General features: G+C 35.8%; 1 protein-coding gene across 4 annotated transcripts in view; it reads right to left on the reverse strand.

Moving 5' to 3' along the window:
* LOC145675752 (sodium-dependent proline transporter-like) overlaps positions 1-20205 on the reverse strand; it is a 124638-nt gene that overhangs the window by 74367 nt on the left and 30066 nt on the right. For 3 of the 4 annotated variants that reach the window (XM_081746404.1, XM_081746402.1, XM_081746403.1), the window contains exons 2-3: positions 18357-18492; positions 434-565 (exon numbers count right to left, since the gene is read on the reverse strand). In XM_081746404.1, the coding sequence (XP_081602530.1) occupies positions 434-565; positions 18357-18492 (268 nt within the window). The remainder of the gene's footprint in view (positions 1-433; positions 566-18356; positions 18493-20205) is intronic. The other variant, XM_081746405.1, reaches the window with a different exon arrangement.

Here is a 20205-nt window from a genome sequence, read left to right on the forward strand (position 1 = left end):
AGATCTTGCTGGAAGGGCCCACATGCTTCGGGGCCCATAAAGAGTAAGAGTAAGATGGAAAGAGGAGGACCAAGAAGTAGAAAAACAACTTTTCTAGGAGGCCCAAATACGCCTATTAATGCTTGCCCCCCAGAAAAAATCTTAGTTACGGCGCTGTATGTAGGCTATATTATTTTATTTATAAGCCGCCGCTTACGACGTATTCCTATCATTCAGCCCTCTAAGAGATAAGATAGTGTACGTGAGAAATGCGAGGTGATCTTACATGATTGTGCTACTAATTGTGCCGGCTGTAAGTGCTTGTGTGCTGTGGAGACTACGTAAATAGTAGTACTTGTTTAACATATCCTTGGTGATGCAAAAGATTGAAAAGCCAAACCACATTAACCAATAAAATATTTTAATTGTGGTACATATTAAGTTAATTCCTTACCTCTAGCCACAGGAACCACCTTCCATATTGTTAATGTGTTCGACTGCGTGCAATTACCCATTATTAATTCGAAGAACAGCATAGGTTTTCCGAAAATGAACAATAGGAATGTATAAATGATAATCATTACAACTGGAAAGTAAAATAGCAAATGAACATTAGTACACACATTTAAAATAAGTTTCAATATATACAATACAACAATAAAGTTTCCGAATTAATTTTTTTGCAATAAAAGGAAGCGGCCTATCATAGGGACAACAACAGGAGTGCGAATGCACAAGTCTCTCAAGTGATTGGAGGAACTTTCAACACGATTCACTTAGCTAGCGGTAAAACAATGAGATTAGCCGTGTTACTCACTTGTGTTGTAAGCATGAAGCAAAATTTTGCAACCAAGCTTTCCATGTAAAATTAGGAAATTAGCAACCCATGGCTTACAACAGAATCCTTATAGACATAGGATCCTCTAACCCGTCCTCTAACCCGTTGTCTAGAACAAGCATATTAGAGTTGCATAACACTTTTGTGAGGCCGACGAGAGGGCACAGAAGCAAATAAGGTTCGTATGCAAAACCAAAAGTCAAGTTTTTGTTGAATGCCTTTTTTCCAATAGCCGCATTCATCATAATTTGCTCTAGACAGTCAGACCATCAATGATAGGTTCTATATAGGAGTCTTATAAAGCCACTCCTCCAACGGATACAATTAACCAGTTCCAGCAATTGGAGTCTTCCCTACGACAAAATCCTCACACAGGTATAACCTTGTTAGTAGTTCTTTTTTTTTTTTTTTTAAATAAAAAATGCCACCACTATCATCGATTATTCATCATACTTGCCAGATTTGACTTTAGCGAAGAACTTCCTGTTCATGGATATGGAGGCTATCAAAGGATATGAATACGGAGGCCGTGACGTATGAATTGAATTGTATTCAAGTTGCTGTACCAATGAGGAAATTTGTTCATCTAGAGAGGAAACAACTAAGTAAAAAGTTAAAGAAACATCACCGCCCCACAGGTAATATTTTTCAGTTTATATGAATCCGATAACTTTATTGGCGTACTGTGGAGTATTTATGTTTAAGAAGTTCTACATACAACTGTAATGAACCCATTTTATGTGTGAACACACTAGCATTACACTAGAAATATTTTGAAAATCATTCCTAGCTTATATTTAAAGGTACATGTATAACTGATCTAAAAATTCGTATGATTGGATTGAACACGTACTCTGAACAATTCTAAACAGTATTACATAAGAGAATGGAACATGGGAGCTGCCAATTATGAAAAATGACATGAATCGTTGGTAACCTCGGGTACACTGGACAAGTATACTACTGATACAGTGAAATATATTCTTAGGGCCAATTTGACATGATCAACTTTACCATCATAAGTTGCATCTAATTCTTCCAGTTTGGAAGTTTGAAGTAATAATTTGGATGAAACATCAATAGCTCTTACGAGATCACAATATTTTTGTAAAAAAATAATAATTTCCGTTATTTGTTAATATGTCTTTATTCAATTGTTTGTCAAGATTGATAATTCCATAGAGTTTATATATGAATAGAGAGGTCCTTACTACTGCAATACTACCAAATTGAAACAATTTTACTTGATGCATAGAAATTTCGTACATTAAGATGCATTCCACTTGTTGCGCTTTTGAATTTATTTTACTTTGTGCTAAAACGCTAATATAACTTTACTGCTTAGTATAAAACCCTTATACTTTCAATTCTCTAGGCATACAAATATTACTTCTTGTGAACTTTTTCTTACGTCAAAACTATCATACGGATAATTTTCGTCTCCTGATAAGTGGTGCTGTAAATGTAATTTAGAAGGGTGATGTTTGGTCTTTTTTTAAAAAGAAAAATTCAGCCTCCATTTTCACCTATTGCGACCAATTGTCATGGATTTATTAAAGAGCAACCGCCTCTTGTCTCTTTGTTCTCTCTCTGCTTACTGTAGGTGAGGATGAGTGAGGCTAGAGTGGCTTTAATCCGAAAGTTACGCTGAATATATTAGCGAATCTACCTAATAGTTTTGATTTGTTTCCTTTGAAGCAATTGGAAGAAAATAAGGATAGGGTAAACATCCCCCGTATAGAGATTGCAATATTTGTTGTATGTGATTGTTGTCATTGCCGGTACACATATACTACGAGTTAACCTATATCCGTAATGTGCGGATCACCAATACCAGCAAAAAAGCACTACACTCCGTAGAAATTCGCTCACGTATGTGTTCTTTGTCTTTAATTTTTACACTATATACTGTGCCTTTCAAGTAGTCCTATACTTCAAAAGTCATTGGAATCAAATTCGGCGAATGAAGAGCCCATTGCACGGTCTCCCTCCGACCAATCCAGTGACGTATACATATAACCCATAATGAAGTCGTGCTCTGTCTTGGATAAACCACTGTGAGCGTTAACAAATCCTGTCCAGGTGTGGGAGTGATGAGTCTTTTAACGTTGAAATATATATTTTAGTTGTGATACTGTCTACAAAAAAGTAGAGGTCAATAGCACTGTCTTTTCATACATCACACCAAACCGTGATGCCTTGACGTCTTGTTGTTTTACTGTGTATAAGTAAACTAATGTGGAATGTAGTGGAACCAGTAACGCATATTTTCCGATTTACACTTGTCGGTTTATATTTGCCGATTTAGAACACAAAAATTTACTCTATCACACACAAAAAAGTATTGGTCAAAATTGTCTCTATCGTCCTGCATTTTTGAAAAACAACTCGAGATCAAGATCGTCTCCTGATAAGTGGTGCTGTAAGTGTAATTTAGAAGGGTGATGTTTGGTCTTTTTTTAAAAAGAAAAATTCAGCCTCCATTTTCACCTATTGCGACCAATTGTCATGGATTTATTAAAGAGCAGCCGCCTCTTGTCTCTTTGTTCTCTCTCTGCTTACTTCATTCTTTCGTAGTTATTTTCTTCTTCTTTCTAATCTTTCAGCCTGTTTGTTGGAAAGGTGAGGCAATCTTATTTGACATATTCCTTTAATATTTTAAACAACGCTCTTTTATAACCACTTTTGTCATTTATTTACTAATTTATTTCTATTTGTTTTTTTTTAAACAAAAGTGAAAAGGAACTACTTTACCCATAAACGAAAACCGAGATACAGACATTTATTTTGTTTTGCATTTATTTAACATATATGGTTTCCTCTTTTCTTGATTTTCATTTGTATGTATACAATTACCAAACACACATTTATCATAAACACAGAGTATATTCCAGCTCTGGACACTTTTTGGATACTTATCCTAATTTCACTATCTTTTAGTTTTGGCTTTGCTTTCTACTGTATTCAATCTATTACTTCTTTCTTCTTATCTTTTATCCTATAAATTTTATATGACATATTTTGCTAACTTTTAGAAGTCATCGAATTATTTTCTCGGCTTATATTGTGCATACTTTTAAACTTGTCTTATTTCTTTTATTTTGTTGCTTGTTATTTGGCTATTGCAGTTCCATATAACACGTTCTGTATTTGCTGTCGCACTCACACTTATTGTCTTCTGTTATTCGCATTCTTCCGAGGTGCTGATGTAGTATTCCATAGTTTCTTTGGTTAGTTCTCCCGTTTGATTTCTTATTTCCATTGTTGGCAGTGGTGTATTTAGGGGGCTTCCGGGCTTAAGCCCCCCCCGAAATCTTAATTACTATAGTAAAGTATATGAAATATCTTGCAGAATTTTCATATTTTCAGACAAAGCCCCCCCCCGAAAGTTAGCAAAGCCCCCCTCCCGAAACAAAATCTTAAATACACCACTGATTGTTGGTATATTCTCTTAAACCTGTTTCGCTTTCTGTTTGTCCATTCTTCCTGCTGATTGGTCTTAATAATGTCTTCCTCGTCTGTGTTTGGTAATTTGCATAGTATTTCTATAATTTATTTCTCATTTGTTTTTCCTTCCCTCTTCTTTCCATTTCGCTTATAAACGAAGCTATTGCTTCGATTTCTATATCATCAGCTTTCCAACTGTCCTTTGTGTTTCCTGTAAATTTTCTAGTCTCTCTACACAGAGTTGCATTACTATGTCCACCTTGTAGGGCCAATTATGGTCCTTAGGACATTCTTTACTACGCATTGTTGTTATTGTTTTTCCTGAGGTCTGTAATTTGATTTTTTAATCTGTGTAATATTTTCCTATTGTTTTTTTTAATATCCTTTACCTATCTTTAATTCTTTCAGTCTGCTAAATATAGATGGCCACCATAAAAAGTTAAAGGCACCACTGATGTCCGCATATGCGACTAGTTGATATTTCTAGTGTTTTCCTGACTATGAAGTCGATTACCATTTTTACTGCAGTTTCTATACTTTTTCTTTTCTAAACCCATACTCTAATCTGCAACTTACTATATTTATTTCTGTTTATTCTTTCGAAATGTTTCCCAATTACATTTAGTAAGCAAACGGGACTACGTTCCTTTTTTTCCTCGCTTTTTTTCTCTCTTTTTTTTAAGAATTACTGGGTTAGCTCCTTTGCATTTTCTAGGAAGTAGTCTTTGTTTTAACCTGCTGTGGATTTAAATGAGACACTATTTTGAACGCGTATTGCTCATGACACACACATCAGAGCAGGCTGCTGTTTGCACTGTTTCATACATTTACACAGTGGCGGCTGGTGACAATTTATTAGGTAGTGACAGAACTATATTATTATTATTATTATTATTATTATTATTATTATTATTATTATTATTATTATTATTATTATTATTATTATTATTATTATTATTATTATTATTATTAGAACATGTATAGAATTTCAATTTAATTATAATCGATTGTGCATACATTATCAGTAATCAGGTAGGTACTGGTTCTCTTGCTCCTTTCATTGAAGTTCTATTCTTCTTCATGCGAATCAGTTATATATTGAAGTGAATTCAGAAATCAAATTTGGGGAATAAATCTTGAGATGCTCTTATTTAACTAAGTTTGTTATTTATCTTGTTGATAAAAAAGACACATACACACTGATATTGAATAAAACACGAGTACACTGTTTAAAAAGAAACACTTCACTTGCACTGTTTATTCTCTTCGAACTTTCAACTGAACACGTTTGGTTGACTAGTTAAGATGCACGATACTGAAACTCCATGCGACGATTTTTCTTGCTGGAAAAGACATCGATAATTTTTTTGTTAAAATTATCTATCTCATTAACGAATGCCTTTTCACATAACAACATGCCTAACGCAGTTAATCTTTCCTCTTTCATGGTATTTCTTAGGAAAGTTTTTATTCTGTTCAACATCGAGAAACATCTCTCTGCTTCTGCTGTTGACATTGGCATGAGTTTAACTGTTTCTTGAAACATGTCGCACAATTCATCGTCTATAATGAACATTAAGAATGACACCGTTCTCAGTTCGCTTTTTAATTTCTTTTCCTCCAAGAAGGGATATCTTTTAACCATCTCACTGAGATAATTATCGGGGAACTCCTTTTTATAATTGTCAAATTCTTCTACAGCAAATAATCTCGTAGCTACAAGGTGCTCAGTGAAGTGAAACCTAGATTTGATCTCCACTAGGATTGCATCACAAATTTCTAATGCTTGTCTTTTTTTATCGTTATAGAACACCTCACTTCGCCATATTTTTGCACATTGTCCGTCTCGTGCAGTTTCTAATTCGGTTTCTACTTCCTGAATAATGTTGTCAAATTGTTCTCTGACTGACTGCATACCAAGTTGAAAATTATGCAGATGTTCTCGAACCTTGACAGGATCAGTACATTTGTTCTGTTATTGGCTGAAAATAGTTTCTACGTGTGGCATACTCTTGTGGAAAAAGGTCAACCAAAATACGAAATTTTCTTCATTTAATAATAGCTTGTACGCGGAAGCTTGAGTTAAGGTGGTTTGTAATGTTATATCTTCACAGTTTTCTATTGCTAACATAACATCAATTAGATCTTTCCGATACTCGTAGACTGTATTTACTCCACGAGACTGAAAATTCCACCTGGTGTGAGAAACCCGCGGCAACCCCCAAGCAGTGTATATGAGATCGTGAAATATCGGCTGCTTTCGGATTCTGCGTGACAAGCTTTCGTTGTCACGAGCTAGAAGCAATGGAAAGCCTTTCCCGTACACAGCTGATAGGGCGCGTATATGGTGATACCACTATGCCAAGCAGCATTCAGAAGCAAGGGCCTGGTGACAGTCACCGAAGCAGAGTTGCCACCGCCAGGTCTTTCGCGCTAGGTCTTGCGACTAAATAAATACGGCAGCGGGCAGAAAAAAGGAAGAAATTCAGAAGCAGTTATGATATTTAACTCGCTTTCTTTTAATATTCTGAATCTTCTACATCTCAAGGCAGTGACATGTCACGGCGTCACTGCCTCAGAGGCCGCCACTGCATTTACACCCTCTGTTATGCGATTATAGGCAGTGTTGGCTAAGGAGACACTCAGCGGTAAACATACAGCCGTCGAAAGTGGAAGTCAATGGGACTCGTCTTCGAGATTTCGTGCTGAGGAATGTTGGACTCTCTGACGCTAAAGTCTTGAAGCACTTTCAAAAAGAAGGATTGAGTCATGCAACTGTGTTCAGAATATTAAAAAGGTTCAAAGATGAGATTTCAATGAAAAAAAGAGAACGGGCAGCAAAGAAAAAATGATTATGACAAAAAAATCAAAGAGGAGATTGTGTCACTAATGTACGAATTTACCATTTCAAGTGCTGCACGTACACTCATGTCCAAAATGATTGTCGCATATCTATAACTGTCTTCTTGTAAGAATATAGTTTGATAATGATTTTGCAGGGTACTTTTAATACTGATACAATATGTATAGTCGGGAAATGTATATTTGTAGTAAATTTCATAAGAAAAGAATTACGTATAAATACGAAAATTAGAATGAGTAAAACAAAATGTTACTAAACGGACAAGAAAAATTCATTTTTGTTTTATTGTTCTTATTTACTGCTCGTTTCACATGAAATTTGCCACATACGTGTCTTTGCCGATTATACATATGTTAACATTACAAGAAATACCAGGCAAATTCGTTATCAAATTATATTCCTACAACAACGTTTTTATAGACATGCGACAATAATTTTGGACATGAGCGTACATTAAAAGCGAGTTGTGATGTTCTGAAGAAGTGGCTACTGGAATTGGAGATAAAAAGGAAGACAAAAAAGAATGCTCTATATGCAGGTGAGAAACAAAAAGTAAAAGATTGCCAGGAAAGAGTTTCGTGCCTCTAATGATGATAGGGACGTAATAATGGATGATGAAACATATATTGATATGAATGGGTATGATATTAGTAGAAACATGTCGTACTTTGAATCTGGTCACATTCTTGTCCTTGAATCCGTAAAATTTAAGTTCAAAACTAAATTTTCACAGAAACTACTCATCTGAATGGCAATAAGCAGAAAAGGTCATTCTCGGCCATATTTTCATAAGCAATCAATGGGTGCAAGTAATCAAAATATATATCAAAATGAATGTATTCGAAAGAAACTCATCCCATTTATCAAATAAATCTATCCGAACGGTGATTGTATCTTTTGGCCTGATTTAGCTTCTTACCACTATGCCATAGGGACGCTGCAGGTACTGGATCGGGAGAGAGTTGAGTTTTTACGCAGAGCGCAATCAAAGTACCACAAATCTGTCCCATTGAGAAATTCTGGGTTCATTTGAAAACAAAAATATTTCAGCCACCATATAAACCGAAAAGTATACCATGTTTGGAAAAGCAAGCCCGAAAAGTAATACGTCAATTCAGTGCAAACTACTTCGAACAGCTGATGGGGAATGTGGGTCCATAAGTCAGCGGCTACTAATCAGGGTGTTCTTTTTGTCATTAACTGATTTCATATGATTGTAGAATGTCTATTGTATTATCAGTACAAAAACTGTGACTTTTCATGTGCAAATAAACAAAATAAAGCAATTGAAAAATGTGTCTCATTTGAATCCACAGCAGGTTAGGCTTCTATTGTATACCTTGCTACATATGGTGTCCATTTATCGATATATTTTTGTAGATCTCGTTCTTAATTTCGTCTGGATCTGGTGCTCTTTTATTCTTGATTTTTAAAATATACTATTCAACATTTGTATCTGATACTACTTCAATTATGTCATTTGTTAGTAAGATGTCAATTTGCTCTCTTACTTTGTTACCTTAATAATGTTTTTCTGGTTTGTCTTTTGGTAGCAAGATCTCCATCAAATATGACAGTATTTTCCCAGTCAGTTGTCTACGTTTCATCATTCTTTAATAGTGTCGAAAGCGTATTCGGTCTTACATCTGTTATCAATTGTGTATTTGTGTATTATCTCTCAGTGCGCTCTCCAAGAATAGAGATTGATTTTTTCGATTAAGTAATTTCCATTTTTTAAAAGATTTCTTTAGTTTCTTCTGATATTTATCCTTTATTTTTTTGTATTATCTAATTTTCTGTCTTATATCTTGCAGCAATACATGATACAGTGAAACCTGTATTTAGCGGAATCGAGCGGAACTTGCAAAAATTTCCGTTAAAGTCAGGTTTCCGCTTAGTGGAGGTAGACTTTTCCTCTTTAAAAAAATACATGCTTATAAAGGGGCATACTGCGAAAATATATTGCTGTACGTACATTGTTCGATTACAGTACGTCTTTCTTCTACGAATAAATAGACAAAAAATTTCAATGAATATAAATTATGCTATGCACACGTTTTCTTTATTTTTCTAATAGCCAAGCAGGGTTTTCTGTGTACATTGCTGCTTGGCTGCTTGACTTTCCACATACACTTTAGCCTGAGAAATTATACTAAGTGAATCAGAATCATTTTTTCGTAAGGCAAATTTTTGCAGTTCCTTTAAACTTCTAAGAGAATCTTGATATGTATTTATTCTACACTCTTCTTGGAACTCTGTATCGTATTCCTCTTCTTCCTCTATCTCGTTTTCTTCTTTCCGACATTTCGTATGATTCTTGATTAAGTTGCGGGGATTAAGGACAATTTGTGGGGCTGAATATGAGTAGTGGTTGGGGAAGGTCAACACTGTCCAGAAATATTTAACAAAAGAACGAACATTTTATCGCAGACAGTGTAATGTATATGTCTCACAGAATGTCTAAACATCTTCTAAACGCCGTAGTCCGGAACTCAGAATTTTCCGTTAAAGGTGTATTTTGTTTTCCGTTGTCCGAGTAACACAGTTTCCGCTTAATGAAGGGAGTTTTACACGTTTTGTTCTCCAAAATTCATGGGACCGTGAAATATTTCCGTTTAAGACAGTTTTCCGTTCAATAAAGGGTCCGTTGAGGACAGGTTTTACTGTATATGCTTCTTGCTTTCCGTATCTTTCTTTTTAGTAAGTTACTTTATTTTCTTTCCAATAAGGACTTGTTTTATTATTTCTTGTATTTATTTTGTTTGTATTTGTTGATTTTTTATTGCCTCTCTAGTTCTCTCTTCTATATCTATTGCTAGCTGATCTAAATTACCATTGTTTTTTTTTTTTATTTGTAGTAGACTAATTTCCTTCCAGAGTTTGTTTCATTTTATTTAATTTGGATTATATTGTAGTCTATTTTCTACTATGTCTTCATGTTGATCTATATTTTCATATTTGAATATATGGAATGCCTAGTATTATGTCATTGTGGTCGCTAAGGGTTACTCAGTTTTAAACTCTTCATATTTTTTTTATTTTTTCAAATAATTTATATTGCCGTTGCTGTGATAACTATATTCGTTATTCCTTAATGTTGATTTCGCATTAGTATCTATACATAGTATTATATTTTAATGTTCAAAATGTTTAACAAAATTTTGTTATTTTTCCATGTAAGGCTCTATGTCTAGGCAATATTGACAGTAATAGTTACAGGGTGTGATTGAAAAGTACCGGAACTTTTCCCGCCGCGCGGCTCCCTGGCGTTCGAAAAACGTGAGGGGTGGGGGAAAATGTGCGCGGGACCTTCCTCTTTCAAGCGGAACTTGGCCCAGTGCGCTGCGAGCAACGGTTGAGAAAGCATCGCTGTCCGCGCGAACGTCGTTTTGGTCGTCGGTCACGTTTTTTGAGCGCCGAAAATGGAGTCAAAGATTGACCAACGCTACGCCATCAAGTTTTGTGTCAAACTAAAGAAGACGTTCACCGAGACCCAGGACCTGCTCAAGGAAGCCTTTGGGGAAGATGTGATGTAGCACCATGTTTCATCACCACTGATCACACTGTCTAATAATTCTTCGTCGGCTTCCACACAATCCAACACTTCACGACTCATTTTCACTCGCAGTTCTTTTTGCTCCTCGGTCAACACCTTGGGGACCGTTTGGCGCACACCTTCCGCATGTTCAATTCTTCAGTCACAGTGTTTTGCACTGCATATTATGTCAAATTAAGTTCTTCGCTGATCTCCCGGAGGGTTGTCCGACGGTCCAGGTTCAGGTATTCGCGAACTCGGTCGACGTTTTCATCGGTTTTCGACGTCGACGGCCTCCCAGAGCGTGGTTCGTCATCGGCGTCCTCCCGGCCTTCCCTGAAGGCCTTGTGCCACTGAAAGATCCGAGTACGGGACATCACATCTTCCCCATTTTCGGCGCTCAAAAAACGTGACCGACGACCAAAACGACGTTCACGCGGACAGCGATGCTTTCTCAACCGCTGCTCGCAGCGCACTGGGCCAAGTTCCGCTTGAAAGAGGAAGATCCCGCGCACATTTTCCCCCACCCCTCACATTTTTCGAACGCCAGGGAGCCGCGCGGCGGGAAAAGTTCCGGTACTTTTCAATCACACCCTGTTATAAAGCTTCTAATTTTCCTTTTCCGGTGCATATTTCCTAAAATTGTGTTATGTTTAGAACTTTCATTGTTTTATTTTTATTCATCGCAGCCACTGTTGGTTTCTCACCTGCATCTTGTGGTTTCTCTTCTGCATGTATGATCTCCATTGAGCACATATTTCTTACTTTTTTATTTATTGTGTAAGGCTCCATTTGTAATATTGTTAATATGTTTACGTCCATTTGTAATGCTAATTCTTTGATCTTGTCTATTACGGCAATAGCTTAATCTGCATTTTACTTCCATTACAGTAATATGAACTTTTCTTATCCCACTATCTTTTCTTCTTTTTATATATTCTTATATCCTCCTCAGACCTGAAGGCAAATTTTGGTAGCTAGAGCTACCGTTGGCTATTAATTCATTGCTCAACACTGATGTTTAGAAACCTCCTCAGGTCCGAATGGCATCTCACCTGGATGTTACTTACTTCTAGCAGCCATCTAATAAATGCTAGTAATACTTCGTCTTTCAAAATAAATTAACAAACACATCTATAATTGACAACTTACCTCGACTCAGGGCCGTACTGGCCAGGCGAGATACAGGGAAATTTCCCGGTGGGTCCGGGATGGTGAATTTTTTAGTGGGCCCTCTGCCTTGTATCGTAAGTAACTGTAGACTTATATGTACAAAAAGCACATATCACGCACTCCACGCATACGGGAGTAACGGAACAGATGACGATAACACATCAAGTACCGACAATACAGTCACCTAATCCCAGACCAGTATTGCTAACCCATGATGTTACGAAAACAGACTTTCACATTTTTCGTAACTCAACCCTTGAAAGTTTCCTAATTTCCCACTTTATAGTTTTGCTAATGTTGAAGTATTCAGCTAAATTGAATTATCAAATGTTGAAAAAACTTGAAACTAAATAATAATTTACATTTTACAGCACCGTTGTTTTCCATATAGAAAATATACAGGGCCAGATTAAGACCATTGGGAACCTTGAAGCGGAAAAATATAGGGGGACCCATCAAAAACTTTTATGATGAGTCCTCTCACAACATACTCAAAAGAGCCCATGAACCATATAGTAGAGACTCATGTAATGTTTCTTAAACTTTAATGGTGAAAATGTTTTCAGTAATTTTAAAAATTTCGGGGGCCCTAGGTCACGGAGTTCTGGAGCAAGAAATGAAAAAACTCAATTTTTCTTCTAAAAAAAGAGGAAAATATTTATATCTTTAGAAGAAAATCACAGAAATAATCACTATGTTGCAGGTAAGTAGCTTTTTAAATTATGTATTTTAAAACGCGTGTTAAGGGCATCATAAAACGCCTTATGCAGATGCAAATTAAAGTCAATTTTCTTTCCGTTCCGCCAAAAATGCTTAAAGGAAATAAATAAAATTAATTAATTCATTCCTTAATTTAAAAGGATTTACCTACGTAGGGTTTTCCTAAGGACTGTGTCGTTCAGTGTGAAATAAGTCCTTAGTGGGTTCATGGTCTTGGCCTGTGCAAAATAAGTACAATATACTATACATTTCCTTTGAGTTGTGCTTACTCTAGTACGCAGTACGTACATGTTGGAAAAGGGGCCCCCTAGAAAGTACCTCCCGGTGGGCCCCTGGGTTGCAGTATGGCCATGCCTCGACTTGCAGAGTACGTATTTCAAGCTGGTGTTCTGCCATCTATAAATATTTTGTTGAAATTTTTCAAGTTGCCTACGATTCGTTCAAGGTTAGATGAGAGGCTATTCGGACCTGGGGAGGTTTCTTAGCATCAGTGTTGAGCAATGAATTCATAGCCAACGGTAACTCCAGCTACCAAAATTTGCCTTCAGGTCTGAGGAGGATATAGCAACGCGGCCACGACGTCTTATGATCGAATACCATTATTCTATACCAGTGCCGGACTGGCCACTTGGCTACTTGGCAATCGCCAAGGGCCCGAGGCTCGAGGGGCCCCGCAGGGATCACGAGGCCCAGGACCTGTAGGCCTTTGTCGAATTTTTGCGATCACAAATGCTTTCTTGAGTCTTCCTACCAAACAAGCTGTGAAAGCCTAAGTTTGTCCTTCAAAAGAAGTCTTCTCGGCTCCCCCTTGCTTATATCAGTAGGGCCCCTGAGCCAGTAACACTTCGTACTTAGCAAAGGCTCCCTCTAGTCCGTAACAGCCAGTGGCGGATTAAACTTCGTCCGCGCCCTAGGCACAAACTTTATGTGCGCCCATGTCAAAAGAAAAATAGTATTTGCAATATTTTAAGGCTAATATAAAATTAGTGAACATACTGAAATAAGAAGTGAAGTATAAAAGTCAATAATAAAAGTAATAAGCCTAGCACAAACAATTCATTTTATGTAGACCCTATGTGCTATACCTAAAATTATGTAATGTATTGAGAATTTAAACTCATGAGTCATAAATGAAGGTGCTTCCGCCTCATTTTGATTGCTGCAAACTCCTATATATGTTCTTCAAAGTTGATGTGTCCCTCAGTCAAGATGTGTGCTTCGATGTGGAGAATAGATAACTCGTTCAGTCTTTTATTACACGTCGTTGAACGGAGATAAGTCTTCAGTCTTTTTAGAGCCGAAAACAAACGTTCAGCTGAACAGTTTGTTACAGCAGTACACAAAAATATTCTTAATGTAATCTCCATATTTGGAAACACAGACTGCAACTTTTCTTTTCGTATAAATGCTAACATTTCTGCTGGTGTGTCACAGGTTCCTCTTGTTTTCAAAAGTCCCGGAAAATGTACACATTTATTTGAAAATGTTGATTCGAGATCAGTTTCATATACAGCCTGAAGGTTGGCTGCGGGCTCCGAAATGACACAAGAACTTTGCAGAAACTTACTAAAAAAAAAAAAAAAAAAAAAAAAAAACATGAAGTTGTCAGATATTATTTTAAAGTTTTCCTTTCTTCTAATTAATTCAACGTGCAATTTATCAAGAATAGGAAGAAACACCTCAACTTTAAATTTTTCTCTTCCTGTTAGAACAACCTCATTGTCTTTTACTTCATCGGCTTGAATGTTACGTTTTCTAAACCTTTTATAACTACACTCGTAATCCATATCAATTTTCTCCATGGATTTTTGCTCATAAGGGTCGAACATATCACGAAGAGGTATTGTTAAATCTATGTTGACACTTTGTAATTTCACGATGACACTCTGGAATCTCTGCAGTATATCATTTCAAAAAGTGATCATGAAAGCTGTTTCCAGCCTGCTTAGTTGATTCAAGATGGATAAGTCCTCATTTCGAACTAGAGGTTTCTCAAAAGGATCATCGCTTACGTGAGTAAGGGTCTGAATTACAATATCCCAGTTTCCATATATATATATATATATATATATATATATATATATATATATATATATATATATATATATATATATATATATATATATATATATATACAAGCCTCCTCTCGTGCTGACCAACGTGTCTGTGATAAAGATTTTAGTGTTTTCTTCCTAGATACATGAAAGAAGCAAGTAAGTTCCAGCGTTTTGTTGAACTGGAAAAAAATGTAAATATTTTGAAGCATAGTGAAAAAAGAACATGCTTCGCTATAACTGCTTGCTGCACTACTTCCGACCAAATTTAAAGAATGAGCTGCGCAGGGCACATAATACGCTTTAGAATTTATTCCTTTAATTCGAGCCTGTAAACCTGTATATGTCCCCGACATATTGCTGGCATGTCGTACGACTGACCTCTGCAATTAGTAAGATCAATAGAATATCTGGTCAAAATATCTATTACAGCTTCGGCTAGATTTTCAGACTTGTGACCTGGATTTGACAGAAACGAAAGAAATATTTAACAGATTTACCCTCTTCATTCACATAACACAAAATATAACTTATCAATATGCGAAATATCTGGAGTTGAATCAATTATTATGGAGAAATATTTGCCTTGTTTTATGTCATTAATAATTTCTTTTCTCACTCTATCAGCAAGTAGTTTAATAACTTCATTAAAAATTGTAGAAGACAAGTAGCTTGTATGACCTTTACCCCGGATTTACATACCGTTCAATGTGTTCCGCAAGAAATGGATCAAACTCGGCTATAAGCTCTAAAGACATCATGTATTGCCCGTTGTGCAGAGAATTGACTTTTTCTTCGTGACCACGTAAAGGAAGCCCGCGACTTGTCAACTTCTTTACGACGTACGTTCTGTCTGAATATGTGATTGAAAATGGCTCTCCAAGGTCCCAACAGATTTCTGCATTTCTGCATTGTTCGAAGTTTTTGTGTTCAGAATTTTCTTATGATTCTAGAATATTTGAAATGTTTTTCCAGTCTGAAATACCGTGAGTTTCGATCTTTGGCTTGCCTTTGAACAACCTACATGATGCACAATAAACGGCGCCAGTGCTACACGAATATGCTAAATAATTCCGCAAAATCAATTCGCCATTTACAAGTTTACGAAAAAAAAAAAAAGCACTCATTTAAAAATCTTGTCTTGTCGTACTAAATCGTTCTTTCGTACTAAATCTTTCTTATTGTTTCTTACCATCTTTTTCTATATATTCTAACATTCATTTTATTTATGAACATGCTCCTTTGTATGGGATTTCCATTTTTAATTAAAGTTTTCTCTGTGTTCTTTAATGTTCCATGAATCGGTTTTATGACTTCTTAAAGTGTTTTATCCGCAGCCCCATTGCTAATACTAGAACAATTATTTCATTTCCTACTTTTTTTTTTTGTTAGTAGATATTTTGAAGCTTTGTGAGTCTTCTATGTATTCTTTTTTTATTTGTGTATAAAATTGATGTTATTCTTATTTGTCGAATAATAGACTTCCATACATTTCCCATTTAATTTTATATTTTGTTGCTTAATTCGTTTATATTTATGTCTTCATGTTTCCTTACAACTTCTGCGAAATCATCTGGAAAGGATTATTAATTTGGATTTATAAAGTGCATAAAGCAAATGATGGGTTCTTCTAGGTCGATAAATATATATTCTATTTTAAATTGTTTCTATTTCTTATACTTGTTTATCGATTATGAAATTTTTATTTTTACTATTATATACTCTTTCCTGTTTAATGATTTTCTAGGTTTATTTTTCATTTGATAGTGTTTTCTTACGATTGTTGTCTTTCTTATTTCTTTCATAGTCATTAGATTTAATTAACATAATATTTCTATTGGATAATCATTCATTTAAAATCTAACCTTGAGATGATTCTTTCTTATATTATTTTGTACGTAGTGCAATCCTTCTCGTTGGACGCGTTACATGTCCTTTTCATATTATTTTACGGTATACAGATTTTCTGTTTATCTTTGTTTGGACATTGGTTCCGCGGTGTAAGCATTCTTCTTCTTCACAATATTTTACGATGTGAGTGTACTCTTCTCATTTGGTATATTTTGATACTGACAGAAAATCTTTTACCGTACGTACTTCATACATCAGATATGTTTTTTTCTTGTTTGGATTAGTTTCACCTTATTTCTGATACCACTTCTATCATCAAATGGCATCAAGATTTTTTTGGACCCTGCTCTAAACGATTTTAACTTTCGTTTTGCGTTTTCTTGTCAAGTTGCGACAAAAGTCTTGTCACTTGGGCCTTCTCAAGATGCAACAAATGGCTGTTCGGGAGCATTCAATTCCATGCTTAAGCGGCGTGTTGATTTCTGTGGGTTCAAATAAAGTTTTCCGAAAGTCACTTCCTATACCACTTCCGGTGTATTTGGTCGTCCAGTTCGGGACGCTCCGCCATATTATCGGTCGTTTTGAATTTTTGTAGCAATCTACAAACAGTAATGTACACTACTCGCTCCTGACGCAGATCTCATCGGTTGAATTTCGCTGTGACATTTCCGCAACTTTTAAGTCTACAAAACAGAATGATTTCCACTGTCTGCTCAACAGTCAACATGATTCACTTGCAGGAATAAAACAATTGTTAATTAAACTTAATCAACTAGACTGCCTGCAACAAGAACAGAACTTATAAATTGGTCACCATGAGTCTCTACATCACGAAAAGTAGGAAAACATTTTAAAATTAGGCAGTGTGATTCCACTGCTAAAAGAAAAGTACAAGACGTCTAAACTAAACATTACTCTTGTAATATGTATATGGAGTGGAACTTTTGGTCCACCCTTAGACACTGCATTAAATATTGTGTGTAATCCTTCGAAAAATACATACAATTTAGGATTATACAGTTCAGTCTTCAGTTTGATGGAATCTGACATAATATATGATAGAAAATCTGATCAGATGAAAACGACCTTGTGGAAACATGCATTGTCTTACATTTCAATTGAATGCAAGTACGAGGACAGAAGGATAAGTAAAGAAAGATGCTCGAACTCCTGAGGACAGAGCTTATGAGTTCGACACCAACGCATACTTGACCTTAATCTCACGAAGTGAGCATAATGTCGAAATTATGTTGTGAATCTGATGTCGGTTTGGATTTGATTTGAGTTTAGCGTACCTTCCAGCAGTGAAGCTGTACGTAACGTGGACCTACAGCCTAATGTAGTATCTGAACAACATAACCTCCCGCCTGGAATCAAACGTGGATCTTCCGCTGCACAAAGTGCGAGGTTCAGAAAGTGTGAAGTTATACTATTGAAGGAGCGTGAAATCGAGTAAAGCATGTCCAAGTGACGTGAGTGTGGAGTCAAGTAAACATTATGATGCAGATTGATGGCGTGAACATGATTAGATCAAAGTGGGGGCCTTTAGTTGGCATTACCTTATTAAAGCTGGGTTTCTCGCCTGCTTCTTCTGTCTGTTTACTGATAATATGAAAAGAGCTTCTTCGTGGCTAAGCGGTTAGCGTACCGTGGCTAAAGGTGCGGGAGACCCGGGTTTGATTTCCGGCGGGAGCTCAAGTGGTTCGGAGTCCACTTTAATCAGTAGGTCCACGTCTCACATAGCCGCGCTGCTGAACGGGACGTTAAACTCAAAATCAACTCAGAATATGAAAACCGAGCTGTGACGTCATAAGGCACCAAATTGGAAGTTACTACCACATTTTTTCCACTAAGCTCTTAAAAATTATTGTAGAAATGTAAATTTTATATACTTACTACCACCGTTGGAGATAACTTCATACGCTGAATTCCAAATTATTAAAAATGAAAAGGATAATCCAACACAGGTAATAAGACAAGCAAATTGAGCATCAGTCAGTGAACAGTCAACTTCGTGATCGCTTTTAGGCATCTGTAAAAATATACAAAGAAGGAAATGATCATACTTTCTCTCATCGTTAGCAAGGAAGAAGTATGTACGTTCTCCAAGTAGCAACTCATGGAAGCATGAGTTGGTAGAAACAATGAGATTTCTCTTGATCCATTTCTCTACAAATAGCACTTGATTGGTCAAATATGTATTTTTCCTAGAACTAGGAATGGGCACGAGTCGAGTCAAAGATAATTTTCTCGAGTCGAGCTCCGAGCCGACCCACTGTTTTTGAGGTCGAGTTTCGAGATGAATCGAGTTTGATAAATGGTTCGCTAGTTCAGCTCGGTTTAATTATCATGGCCTGATTAGACTGGAAAATGAAAGCCATGAGAAATGTAAGCATTAATGTGGAATACGTTTAGTGTTGCTCACGAGAGGGACAACTTCTGAAGATTTCTCGACGACCGAAGTCGACACTCAACCAGTAAACAAATAACATGATTTTTAGTATTCAGATATGTTTATATGTGTCGTTGTTCTAATATGATTATTATTATTTGTATCATTGATAATAATGACATTATGTAGAGAGAAAAAATAAAGAAATCGTTTCAGAGCCTGTGGGTGAAAAGGAGAGAGAAATAAAAATGAAATCGCTAAGTTTTACGTCCCATAATCAGTGGCGAAGGGTGATAGTTTCAAGAGGGTAGGCCCAATGTTCTACTACTACTACTAATAATAATAATAACGATAATAATGATTATGATAATAATAATAATAATAATAGTAAAATGAAACAGATTAAACATAAATATTTTACTACAGAAATACAAGAAGACGAATTCACATAAATTTAATGCAATTGTAGTTCATCGACACCACTTATTCGATCCGGATCTCAATTTTCATAATGAAATTGACGTATGTGACTCATAGATTACCTTAATTCGCCATAATACAATTTAATTCTTTTAATTGGCGTGATCTGGTGGGGAAGATGGACTATCACAATATCTGCGCATCACAAGAAACATATGTTGTTTAGTCTACATCTGATTGTAAAATTTTGTTTTTAATTATATTGTTCAAAACACATGACAAGCATTCAATCAAGATATTTTGTGTGTCACTTAATTCTCCTTTAAAAACAGAATCAGATAAATATTTTTATACGCTGCTCTTTATTCCAACAACTACAAATATATATATATATATATATATATATATATATATATATATATATATATATATATATATATATATATATATATATATATATATATATATATATATATATATATATTGTACCAATGCATGCAGAACTCTCTTGCCCTCTGTTTGTTCTATTTTCAACACAGGCGTTAGTCTTCGTTCCTTAATAACACATTAATTTTCAAAAGACCACTGACATAGAAGGTTCTTTAATAGCAATTATATTACGTATATTCATATTCTTCACTTACTGACATTTTCTCTCATTCGCTTTTGCAAATGTAAGAAAAAAATCACTCACAATATCTCAAAAACACACACTCTTTCTAATGAACACAACGAGTCTGATTTCGTACAGGTTTGCGCCAACGCAACGAAATAAAGGGGCATTAGTTTGCGACAATAGGCTTAGCGCCTTTAGAATTTCTTGTTCCAGTTTTTGCGTTGCGTTAGAGTCCGCAAAATTAAGCAAAGTTGGAACGGAATGGAGCCCACGTTATCTTGCTCTTTATTTGTTTGATATATCGAATCGAAATCGAA

The sequence above is a fragment of the Thermobia domestica genome, chromosome 18, assembly GCF_964235325.1.
Source record: "Thermobia domestica chromosome 18, izTheDome1.hap1.1, whole genome shotgun sequence".
In the NCBI taxonomy this organism is placed as follows: domain Eukaryota; kingdom Metazoa; phylum Arthropoda; class Insecta; order Zygentoma; family Lepismatidae; genus Thermobia; species Thermobia domestica.